General features: G+C 52.0%; 1 protein-coding gene and 1 long non-coding RNA gene across 2 annotated transcripts; both read left to right on the forward strand.

Moving 5' to 3' along the window:
• Positions 1-1374: 1374 nt before the first annotated feature.
• Positions 1375-2704, forward strand: LOC143986932 (protein LBH-like). The gene has a single exon (XM_077485343.1). The coding sequence runs from the start codon at positions 1390-1392 to the stop codon at positions 1606-1608; it is 219 nt and encodes a 72-aa protein (XP_077341469.1). The 5' UTR covers positions 1375-1389; the 3' UTR covers positions 1609-2704.
• A 9-nt stretch (positions 2705-2713) lies between these two features.
• LOC143986934 (uncharacterized) lies at positions 2714-4892 on the forward strand. The gene is made up of 2 exons (XR_013276571.1): positions 2714-2767; positions 2878-4892. It is a non-coding gene; the product is annotated as an uncharacterized LOC143986934 (long non-coding RNA).
• Positions 4893-12650: the final 7758 nt, after the last annotated feature.

Genomic DNA, 12650 nt, shown 5'->3' on the forward strand with positions numbered 1-12650 from the left:
CCTGGGGGGGGGGGGGGTCCTTTGCTGCTCCTCGCTGGCCTCCTCTTCTTGGCTCTTAGATCAGTTCACTTTTTGCTATCTTGAAAGTCATGAGTTTGCGGAAAATAGTGTTAATATAATAATAAAATAGTAGTGTAAGTCCATTTCCTTAACAGCTGCTTCACCTGACCTCTCCCAAACCTGCTGACTCGCACTTTCCATCACTTGTCAGCAGAGCCATCAGCGGGTTCTGAAAACTGGGAGCCTTATATGATGTAAATGTAATATATTCACCAGAAGTGCCCTTGGACTTTGTAAGTAATTGAAATTTATTGAGAAAGCTGGTGATGCTTCGTGACACTGTAGAACAATGAGTTGTATAATGTATGGGGGGGGGGGGGGGGTGGCACAGCTGACAGATTCAGTGACTGTTTTAGTGAATCTGCTCATGCCTGTTGGCTCAGTGCCGGGGCGGGCCTCTTTGATGCCTGTTGGCTCAGTGGTGGGATGGGCTCTCTTCAATGCCCAGTGCTGGCTCTGTTCGATGCCCGTTGGCTCAGTGGCGGGGCGGGCTCTGTTCGATGCCCGTTGGCTCAGTGGCGGGGCGGGCTCTGTTCGATGCCCGTTGGCTCAGTGGCGGGGCGGCTCTGTTCGATGCCCGTTGGCTCAGTGGCGGGGCGGGCTCTGTTCGATGCCCGTTGGCTCAGTGGCGGGGCGGGCTCTGTTCGATGCCCGTTGGCTCAGTGGCGGGGCGGGCTCTTTGATGCCCAGTGACTCAGTGCTGGGATGGGAGTTCCCTGCAATTCCCAGCGCTGAAAGGAGCGAAGGAAAGGTAAGTATCTACTGGGCAAAGGGGGTTCCTTTCAGGACAACAGAAGGTTTGGTTTAGCTTGCATTCCCCTTTATCCTGTGGATTGGTAGCTGCAGGAGATTTCTAGATTTGACATTTGACCAACCGTCCCAGCCGAGATCTCTGCATGGAGCCTATGATGCTCAGAGCAAATGCAATGGCCAAGATACCTCAGTACATCAGCCATCATACTAATGCAGGGGTAGGCAACCGGCCCTCCAGCTGTTTTAAATACTACAAATCCCATCATGCCTCTAGGAGTCATGCCGGTGATTGGTCAGGGTCTTGCAATGTCTCATGGGATTTGTAGTTTCAAAACTGCTGGAGGGCCGAGGTTGCCCACCCACAATGTATGTCGGGCATGTACATTGCCTTTTAAAAATGTTGGATGTTTCCTTTGACAATGTTGGATGACTTGACCCCGTCAGTGCTGCTGGTTTTTAGGTCTGAGAGCACAATTGGTAACTTGAAGATCCATCAAATAAGTTGACTTCTGATTTGGCTCTTTGAATGTTTTCAGACGCAGAGATACGATTAGCAGTGAGTTCCATCGATGAACAATGAGGTCTAATATATTTGTCTTTCTCTTTCAGATCTTCCCAGATCCTTCAGACTTTGAGCGCTGCTGCAAACTCAAGGACAGACTCCCCTCCATTGTGGTGGAGCCCACAGAGGGGGACGTGGAGAGTGGGGAGCTGCGATGGCCCCCCGAGGAGTTCCTGGTGGAGGAGGAGAAGCAATCCAGCTGCGACCCAACACAGGAGAACAAGGAGCAGTAACTCTGCCGCTGGACACACAATAAATACTCTCATTTGGCAGTGAAGTCCATCTGCGGCTCGGCTAGGAATTTGTTAAAGAATCTTCTTGATGACAAATTCGGAAAAATGCACCTGTGAGACTTTTCTTTTTTTTTTTTTTTTGTTCTTTGAACTTTTTGTGGAAGAATCCAGCCTTCGATGTGATCGAATCGCACGAGTGTCTGAGAAGTGTTTGCTTTATTTTCTTTAGAGATTACTATGTGGAGTCGTTTCCCAAGTGTAGAAAGCAGCAGTATTGTTCCTTCAAGTTGCTGAGACAACTGAAGACGGAACGCGTATGGAAGCCAGTACAGGAACTAGTCCAACCGGTCGTCTTCTTCCACCTGAATGTTAGTCTGTGATCCGGCAACATGTATCCAGAAAGACTTAGTCTGATGTCCATTAGTCTCCTTCATCCAAGGTGGACTGGCTGTGCCCCATGGCTCCACTCGGTGGTGTTGGCATCAATAAGTGTTGTATCTTCTCTGTAACTGGCTAAATAGTGGAAAATCTTGTGTGTCGATGGCAGTTTTCATCAGTGTACAGGAATGCATTGTTGTCACGTATTTGTTTCCTGTACTGTGTTGCTCGGCAGTCTGTAGACTCTTTCCAACATCCAAGTATCGTAGACCAATTTTTTTAGGATGGCCTATCCTTTTTCCGATAATTTTTCTGGTGAAGTAGCCGCTAGGTCTGAGCAATTGAAACCACGTAGATTCCACTGGACTTGGGCTTCCTGCCTAAAAAATGGGCATCCTCAAATTTCAGCTGGTTCTAATCCCCCCTCCCCTCCCACTTTTTTAGTTGCAAATTGACCTACGAGAAATCCTCCTTGGCACGCCACCAGTTGTCCTTCCTCTAAAAGCTTAAGTCTGGCATAGAAGCTGTAACACATTTCTGATACCTCCATGGAGAAGGTCCATATAATGGAAAGGGGTGGTGCCGTTTCTCTCCCATACCTCCATGGAGGATGTCCATCAGATGGATTGGGGTGGTGCAGTTTCTCGCCCATGCCGTGATAGAGGATGTCCATCAGATGGATTGGGGTGGTGCAGTTTCTCGCCCATACCTCCATGGAGTAAGTAGGTCCATCAGATGGATTGGGGTGGGGCAGTTTCTCTCCCATACCTCCATGGAGGATGTCCATCAGATGGATTGGGGTGGTGCCGTTTCTCGCCCATACCTCCATGGAGTAGGTCCATTAGATGGATTGGGGTGGTGCCGTTTCTCGCCCATACCTCTATGGAGGAGGTCCATCAGATGGATTGGGGTGGTGCACTTTATCTGCCTTTTAGAGGCCATGTAAGTTGGTTTGCCCCTCCTATGGTGGTTTGGTGAAGGTCCTTTTTGGAGCACTTTCCTTCTTATGAAGCACCATCTGAATAGTAAAAGTGGAAATATATTAGGATGATGGTATTGGGTGGGTGACTGGTTTTTGAAAGTCCACCGTCCTTGGTATGCACAGACTTGGGTTGGTGGCCATGCCATAGACCTGAGCAGAACAGATTGATGGGTGCCGTCATTCACTGATGACGTTTGACGTTGGTTGGGGGAGGGGGGGGTGGTTTTTAGGTCTCTGTACGTTGATGTGCATTTATCTTCAATCCTCGGAGCGCAGGTCCTCGCGTATTGTGCTCCTGAAGGCAGCAGTCACTTAAATCCGCCACGAGACAATTTTGCGTGTTCAGTGAGCCGCGCTCTGAAGCCCATTCAGGGTCTGGCATTGTTTTGCTCTTCTTGCTCTCAGACCCTGGTGGATGAATCTGATGAACCGTGACGGCTCTAAAAATAAACTCATCCGGTCCTTTCAACAAAGTCCCCACATTCACTCCATGAAGAAAATGCCTTTCACAAGACCCCCGGTGCCCTTCGGAGCCGGACTTCTATTTAAAAGCCGCCTCTTGTGGGGTTTTTTCCATTTTTTTTTTTTTTTTTTTTTTTTTCATCCTTTGAATTTAAGAATTTTTTTTTTTTACCTCATTGGTGGCTGCGGATGAAAGATTTCCAACACACATCAGATGGTCCCGTGTTCCCGTCTTCTAGAATGTTTTTTTTTTTTTACAGATATAGAGCAATAAAATTGTCCGTGCTTCGAAGAGTCAATGTTTCCATGTATGTATCTCGCTAGTGGCGCATGTGACCCGTCCACCGAGGGGGTCTTATTTCTAGGAATCGCGTCTTTGTCACCAGCTGACCCGTCTCCGGGGCTTTGTGTTGTGATCTATTTTTTTTTTTTATGGGATGTTTTCAGTGTTAATGTTTTGGGTGCGGCCGGGTGGCTCTCGATACACAAATGGGCGTGGCCGCGGGCTCTCGATACACGAATGGGGGTGGCGGCGGGCTCTCGATACACGAATGGGGGTGGCGGCGGGCTCTCGATACACGAATGGGGGTGGCGGCGGGCTCTCGATACACAAATGGGGGTGGCGGCGGGCTCTCGATACACAAATGGGGGTGGCGGCGGGCTCTCGATACACAAATGGGGGTGGCGGCGGGCTCTCGATACACAAATGGGGGTGGCGGCGGGCTCTCGATACACAAATGGGCGTGGGCCGGGGCTCTCGATACACAAATGGGCGTGGCCGCGGGCTCTCGATACACAAATGGGCGTGGCGGCGGGCTCTCGATACACAAATGGGGGTGGCGGCGGGCTCTCGATACACAAATGGGGGTGGCGGCGGGCTCTCGATACACAAATGGGGGTGGCGGCGGGCTCTCGATACACAAATGGGGGTGGCGGCGGGCTCTCGATACACAAATGGGGGTGGCGGCGGGCTCTCGATACACAAATGGGGGTGGCGGCGGGCTCTCGATACACAAATGGGGGTGGCGGCGGGCTCTCGATACACAAATGGGCGTGGCCGCGGGCTCTCGATACACAAATGGGCGTGGCCGCGGCTCTCGATACACAAATGGGCGTGGCCGCGGGCTCTCGATACACAAATGGGTGTGGCCGTGGGCTCTCAATACATGAAGCCGAGTCCTCATCTGTCCGGCCCATGCGGATCATCCAGCACCAGCCGCCCCTTGGGAGGGCAGAATATGGAAGAATCTGTCATATTTCATGTTTGTTGGGGGTATTGTACATTTCCAGTTGTGAGATGTCTGTGTGCAGACGCTCGGTCCGCTCTCTTGTATATAGTATACATATATATATTTCTGTAATTTGAGGCTCAGGGAGAAGCTAGCATTTCTTTTTTTTTTTTTCAAAAACTTTTGTCACTGTGACATTTTGTAAATAAAAGTTTGAAAATTGCTTTCCAAGAGACGTTTGTAGATTGTTTTCTTCATGGAGACCCGAGCAACTGCTTGACTTTTCCCTCCTGTCAGTCTGCTTTTCATCAGCCCAGCAATGCCGGGGAACTGGTATGCGGCTGCCCATCCCAGCCCATCAATCACGGGCCGCTATTGTGTGCTGCGCGGCATGCCAGGCCCCGGTCTGCACACAAGTGTCAGCTCTGAGGTCACACCACCTGAGGGGGAGGCTCTGCTGACTTCCATCAGCCAATCATGTGCAGCCAAAATATTATTTGTTCTCCTGGGATGTGATTGGTGGGATTTGCAGCCAGAAGCTTCACCTCATTTACTAAGATCTGGAGAAGCTCCTGCAGAGCAGTCAGTCTATTGACCTGTAGTAATCCCCCCCCCCCCCCCCAAGAGAAGTGGTACTGTGCAGAGCCCATACATACAGAATAAGAACAGATACCGAGAATTACACCCGACATACAGGACAAGAGAAGTGGTACTGTGCAGAGTCCCATACATACAGAATAAGAACAGATACCGAGAATTACACCCGACATACCAGGACAAGAGAAGTGGTACTGTGCAGAGTCCATACATACAGAATAAGAACAGATACCGAGAATTACACCCGACATACAGGACAAGAGAAGTGGTACTGTGCAGAGTCCATACATACAGAATAAGAACAGATACCGAGAATTACACCCGACATACAGGACAAGAGAAGTGGTACTGTGCAGAGTCCATACATACAGAATAAGAACAGATACCGAGAATTACACCCGACATACAGGACAAGAGAAGTGGTACTGTGCAGAGTCCATACATACAGAATAAGAACAGATACCGAGAATTACATCCGACATACAGGACAAGAGAAGTAGTACTGTGCAGAGTCCATACATACAGAATAAGAACAGATACCGAGAATTACACCCGACATACAGGACAAGAGAAGTAGTACTGTGCAGAGTCCATACATACAGAATAAGAAGAGATACCGAGAATTGCACCCGACATACAGGACAAGAGAAGTGGTACTGTGCAGAGTCCATACATACAGAATAAGAACAGATACCGAGAATTACACCCGACATACAGGACAAGAGAAGTGGTACTGTGCAGAGTCCATACATACAGAATAAGAACAGATACCGAGAATTACACCCGACATACAGGACAAGAGAAGTAGTACTGTGGAGAGTCCATACATACAGAATAAGAACAGATACCGAGAATTACACCCGACATACAGGACAAGAGAAGTAGTACTGTGCAGAGTCCATACAGAAGATGTGAAGTGGTCCTGAGTCATATTTAGAGAGAACATAAACTCTATGGATTGTTCGGTGGGGGACAGGCGGCAATGCATGAGAAGTAGGTTATACTGCCACCTACAGGAGATTGGGTACTAACCTGTTAATCAGCTACATATAACCCCTCCCACTCCTATCATTAAACCAGAAAAGGAGTCGTTCCTCCCAATAGTGGGGAGGATTGTTGTCACCGATGTCTGAAGACTTGCATGGTGGTAATTCATGTTACTTGTGTCCTGTGGTGGATCTGCGGGATATATTCCCCCCCCCCAAAAAACATAATGTAAGGAGGTCCTTCCCCCCGCTCACCATAATATAAGGAGGGTCCCCCCCCACTATAATATAAGGAGGTCCTTCCGCCCCCCCACCACCATAATGTAAGGAGGTCCTTCCCCCGCTCACCATAATGTAAGGAGGTCCTTCTGCCCCCCCACCATGATGTAAGGAGGTCCTTCCACCCCCCCATAATGTAAGGAGGTCCTTCCCCCGCTCACCATAATATAAGGAGGTCCTTCTGCCCCCCCCCCACCATAATATAAGGAGGTCCTTCTGCCCCGCCCCCCAACCATAATGTAAGGAGGTCCTTCCGCCCCCCACCATAATATAAGGAGGTCCTTCCGCCCCCCACCATAATATAAGGAGGTCCTTCTGCCCCCCCCCCCACCATAATGTAAGGAGGTCCTTCCCCCCGCTCACCATAATATAAGGAGGTCCTTCCGCCCCTCCCCCCCATAATATAAGGAGGTCCTTCCGCCCCCCCCCACCATAATATAAGGAGGTCCTTCCCCCGCTCACCATAATATAAGGAGGTCCTTCCCGCCCCCACCATAATATAAGGAGGTCCTTCCCCCGCTCACCATAATATAAGGAGGTCCTTCCGCCCCCCCCCATAATATAAGGAGGTCCTTCCCCCGCTCACCAATAATATTAGGAGGTCCTTCCCCCCCCAACCATAATATAAGGAGGTCCACCCCCCCCAACCATAATGTAAAGAGGTCCTTCCCCCGCTCACCATAATATAAGGAGGTCCTTCCGCCCCCCCACCATAATGTAAAGAGGTCCTTCCCCCGCTCACCATAATGTAAAGAGGTCCTTCTGCCCCCCCCCCACCATAATATAAGGAGGTCATTCCGCCCCCCCACCATAATATAAGGAGGTCCTTCCGCCCCCCCCACCATAATATAAGGAGGTCCTTCCGCCCCCACCATAATATAAGGAGGTCCTTCCGCCCCCCCCCCACCATAATATAAGGAGGTCGTCCCCCCCCACCATAATGTAAGGAGGTCCTTCCCCCGCTCACCATAATATAAGGAGGTCCTTCCGCTCCCACCATATATAAGGAGGTCCTTCCGCCCCCCCCCACCATAATATAAGGAGGTCCCCCCCCCACCATAATGTAAGGAGGTCCTTCCCCCGCTCACCAAAATGTAAGGAGGTCCTTCCCCGCTCACCATAATATAAGGAGGTCCCCCCCCACTATAATATAAGGAGGTCCTTCCGCCCCCCCCACCACCATAATGTAAGGAGGTCCTTCCCCGCTCACCATGATGTAAGGAGGTCCTTCCACCCCCCCCATAATGTAAGGAGGTCCTTCCCCGCTCACCATAATATAAGGAGGTCCTTCTGCCCCCCCCCCACCATAATATAAGGAGGTCCTTCTGCCCCGCCCCCCAACCATAATGTAAGGAGGTCCTTCCCCCGCTCACCATAATATAAGGAGGTCCTTCTGCCCCCCCCCCCCACCATAATATAAGGAGGTCCTTCTGCTCCGCCCCCCAACCATAATGTAAGGAGGTCCCTTCCCCCGCTCACCATAATATAAGGAGTCCTTCGCCCCCCACCATAATATAAGGAGGTCCTTCCGCCCCCCACCATAATATAAGGAGGTCCTTCCGCCCCCCACCATAATATAAGGAGGTCCTTCTGCCCCCCCCCCACCATAATGTAAGGAGGTCCTTCCCCCGCTCACCATAATATAAGGAGGTCCTTCCGCCCCTCCCCCCATAATATAATGAGGTCCTCCGCCCCCCCCACCATAATATAAGGAGGTCCTTCCCCCGCTCACCATAATATAAGGAGGTCCTTCCGCCCCCCCCCACCATAATATAAGGAGGTCCTTCCCCCGCTCACCATAATATAAGGAGGTCCTTCCGCCCCCCCCCCCCATAATATAAGGAGGTCCTTCCCCCGCTCACCATAATATTAGGAGGTCCCTTCCCCCCCCCCCCCAACCATAATGTAAAGAGGTCCTTCCCCGCTCACCATAATATAAGGAGGTCCTTCCGCCCCCCCCACCATAATGTAAGGAGGTCCTTCCTCCGCTCACCATAATGTAAAGAGGTCCTTCTGCCCCCCCCCCCACCATAATATAAGGAGGTCCTTCCGCCCCCCCACCATAATGTAAGGAGGTACTTCCTCCGCTCACCATAATGTAAAGAGGTCCTTCTGCCCCCCCCCCACCATAATATAAGGAGGTCCTTCCGCCCCCCCACCATAATGTAAAGAGGTCCTTCCCCCGCTCACCATAATGTAAAGAGGTCCTTCTGCCCCCCCCCCCACCATAATATAAGGAGGTCATTCCGCCCCCCCACCATAATATAAGGAGGTCCTTCCGCCCCCCCACCATAATGTAAGGAGGTCCTTCCCCCCCACCATAATATAAGGAGGTCCTTCCGCCCCCACCATAATATAAGGAGGTCCTTCCGCCCCCCCCCACCATAATATAAGGAGGTCGTCCCCCCCCACCATAATGTAAGGAGGTCCTTCCCCGCTCACCATAATATAAGGAGGTCCTTCCGCTCCCACCATAATATAAGGAGGTCCTTCCGCCCCCCCCCCACCATAATATAAGGAGGTCCCCCCCCACCATAATGTAAGGAGGTCCTTCCCCCGCTCACCAAAATGTAAGGAGGTCCTTCCCCCGCTCACCATAATATAAGGAGGTCCCCCCCCACTATAATATAAGGAGGTCCTTCCGCCCCCCCACCACCATAATGTAAGGAGGTCCTTCCCCGCTCACCATAATGTAAGGAGGTCCTTCTGCCCCCCCACCATGATGTAAGGAGGTCCTTCCACCCCCCCCCATAATGTAAGGAGGTCCTTCCCCCGCTCACCATAATATAAGGAGGTCCTTCTGCCCCCCCCCCCCACCACCATAATATAAGGAGGTCCTTCTGCCCCGCCCCCCAACCATAATGTAAGGAGGTCCTTCCCCCGCTCACCATAATATAAGGAGGTCCTTCTGCCCCCCCCCCCACCATAATATAAGGAGGTCCTTCTGCCCCGCCCCCCAACCATAATGTAAGGAGGTCCTTCCCCCGCTCACCATAATATAAGGAGGTCCTTCCGCCCCCCACCATAATATAAGGAGGTCCTTCCGCCCCCCACCATAATATAAGGAGGTCCTTCCGCCCCCCACCATAATATAAGGAGGTCCTTCCGCCCCCCACCATAATATAAGGAGGTCCTTCTGCCCCCCCCCCCACCATAATGTAAGGAGGTCCTTCCCCCGCTCACCATAATATAAGGAGGTCCTTCCGCCCCTCCCCCCCATAATATAAGGAGGTCCTTCCGCCCCCCCCCACCATAATATAAGGAGGTCCTTCCGCCCCCCCACCATAATGTAAGGAGGTCCTTCCTCCGCTCACCATAATGTAAAGAGGTCCTTCTGCCCCCCCCCCACCATAATATAAGGAGGTCCTTCCGCCCCCCCACCATAATATAAGGAGGTCCTTCCGCCCCCCCCACCATAATGTAAAGAGGTCCTTCCCCCGCTCACCATAATGTAAAGAGGTCCTTCCGCCCCCCCCCACCATAATATAAGGAGGTCCTTCCGCCCCCCCCACCATAATGTAAGGAGGTCCTTCCCCCCCCCACCATAATATAAGGAGGTCCTTCCGCCCCCCCCCACCATAATGTAAGGAGGTCCTTCCCCCCCCCCACCATAATATAAGGAGGTCCTTCCGCCCCCCCCCACCATAATGTAAGGAGGTCCTTCCCCCCCCCACCATAATATAAGGAGGTCCTTCCGCCCCCCCACCATAATGTAAAGAGGTCCTTCCCCCGCTCACCATAATGTAAAGAGGTCCTTCCGCCCCCCCCACCATAATATAAGGAGGTCCTTCCGCCCCCCCCACCATAATGTAAGGAGGTCCTCCCCCCCCCCACCATAATATAAGGAGGTCCTTCCGCCCCCACCATAATATAAGGAGGTCCTTCCGCCCCCCCCCCACCATAATGTAAGGAGGTCCTTCCCCGCTCACCATAATATAAGGAGGTCCTTCCGCTCCCACCATAATATAAGGAGGTCCTTCCGCCCCCCCCCCACCATAATATAAGGAGGTCCCCCCCCCCACCATAATGTAAGGAGGTCCTTCCCCTGCTCACCATAATGTAAAGAGGTCCCCCCCCACCATAATGTAAGGAGGTCCTTCCGCCCCCCCCACCACCATAATGTAAGGAGGTCCTTCCCCTGCTCACCATAATGTAAGGAGGTCCTTCCCCTGCTCACCATAATGTAAAGAGGTCCCCCCCCACCATAATGTAAGGAGGTCCTTCCCCTGCTCACCATAATGTAAAGAGGTCCCCCCCAACCATAATGTAAGGAGGTCCTTCCCCCGCTCACCAAAATGTAAGGAAGTCCCAACCACCAGCCAATGTCGACAAATCAGAGACCGGGATTTATCCCCCATCAGGGAAGACCCTCCCCCATATACCCTGTATACCTCCTACCTTGGAATTTCGATAGGCCCTTGAACAGCCCGCCATAAACTTATTTGAAACATTTTTATTTCTTATACTTTAAAGTGGAGGGCCACCCTGAAAAACAAAAATACATCAAAAATTAGCATAAAATCAGTAAAAAAAAAAAATGAATTTTTTTTTTTTTTGAAACTTACCAGAAATGCCTGTTGCTAGGGATATCTTCCTAATCTGCCTCTTCCTCCTCCGCGGTGATCTTCTGTCTTCTCTCCTCCATACGGCATCTTCTGGGTAATGGGGCGCGCTGTGTTCTGGGAACTGTGTGTTCTGGAACACAGCGCGCCCCATTCCCAAAGCGATGCGCGAGTCGCGCATGCGCAGTAGGAAACGGGCAGTGAAGCCGCAAGGCTCCACTGCCTGTTTCCCTTCGTTGAAATGGCCCGAGAGCCGAGGGACGGGTCGGCCTCATGCGACCAACATCGCGGGCGCCCTGGGCGGGTAAGTCTGCTTATTAAAAGTCAGCAGCTACAGTGTTTGCAGCTGCTGACTTTTAATTTTTTTTTTTTTAAAGCTGACCCTCCTCTTTAAGAAACACTCCCCAATATATTTCTATATGGTAACATGGCATAGCACTTATATCCTGTGCTATGATAATCCCCTTCTCCCGGATTGCTCAGTGCCACTTCCCTGAACTTCTGGTTGGGCAACAAGCACTGAGCACCTTACAGAAAGGTCACATGACCACCATTGAATGGACTACATGTCCCATCATCATTGAGCCATCCATGTCCTTATACAGGAGCTGCTGTCAATCAACTGCCTTGGAGGAGGATCGGGAGAGGGGCTTGGTGTGATGGGTTTCAGGATTGTCTGGTTTGTCAGTTAACATGTACATGTACACAAGTGTGGCTACAGCGGTACTCCATGGGACAACGTCAAGGTTGGTGCTCCATATGACCCTTTAATGGCGATAATGCATGAAATTCTGCAAGGGCGGTGCTCCATGGGACCCTACAAGGCCGGTACTCCATGCGACCCTGCAAGGGTGGTGCTCCATGCGACCCTGCAAGGGTGGTGCTCCATGTGACCCTGCATGGGCGGTGCTCCATGGGACCCTACAGGGGCGGTTCTCCATGGGACCCTACAAGGGCGGTGCTCAATGGGACCCTACAGGGGCGGTTCTCCATGGGACCCTACAGGGGCGGTTCTCCATGGGACCCTACAGGGGCTTTTCTCCATGGAACCCTACAAGGGCGGTGCTCCATGGGACTTTACAGGGGCGGTGCTCCATGGGACTCTACAAGGGCGGTGCTCCATGGGACTCTACAAGGGCCGTGCTCCATGGGACTCTACAAGGGCCGTGCTCCATGGGACTCTACAAGGGCGGTGCTCCATGGGACTCTACAAGGGCCGTGCTCCATGGGACTTTACAAGGGCGGTGCTCCATGGGACTCTACAAGGGCGGTGCTCCATGGGACCCTACAGGGGCGGTTCTCCATGGGACCCTACAGGGGCGGTTCTCCATGGGACCCTACAGGGGCTTTTCTCCATGGAACCCTACAAGGGCGGTGCTCCATGGGACCCTACAAGGGCGGTGCTCCATGGGACCCTACAGGGGCAGTTCTCCATGGGACCCTACAGGGGCTTTTCTCCATGGAACCCTACAAGGGCGGTGCTCCATGGGACTTTACAGGGGCAGTGCTCCATGGGACTTTACAATGGTGGTGCTCCATGGGATTCTACAAGGGTGGTGCTCCATGG

The sequence above is a fragment of the Lithobates pipiens genome, unplaced genomic scaffold, assembly GCF_037356315.1.
Source record: "Lithobates pipiens isolate NorthernLeopardFrog02 unplaced genomic scaffold, aLitPip1_a1.2 Scaffold_18, whole genome shotgun sequence".
Taxonomy (NCBI): Eukaryota; Metazoa; Chordata; class Amphibia; order Anura; family Ranidae; genus Lithobates; species Lithobates pipiens.

What these genes read in the sequence shown, in the direction of transcription:
- LOC143986932 (XM_077485343.1), top strand. Translation starts at nt 1,390, where the DNA reads ATGAGGTCTAATATATTTGTCTTTCTCTTTCAGATCTTCCCAGATCCT.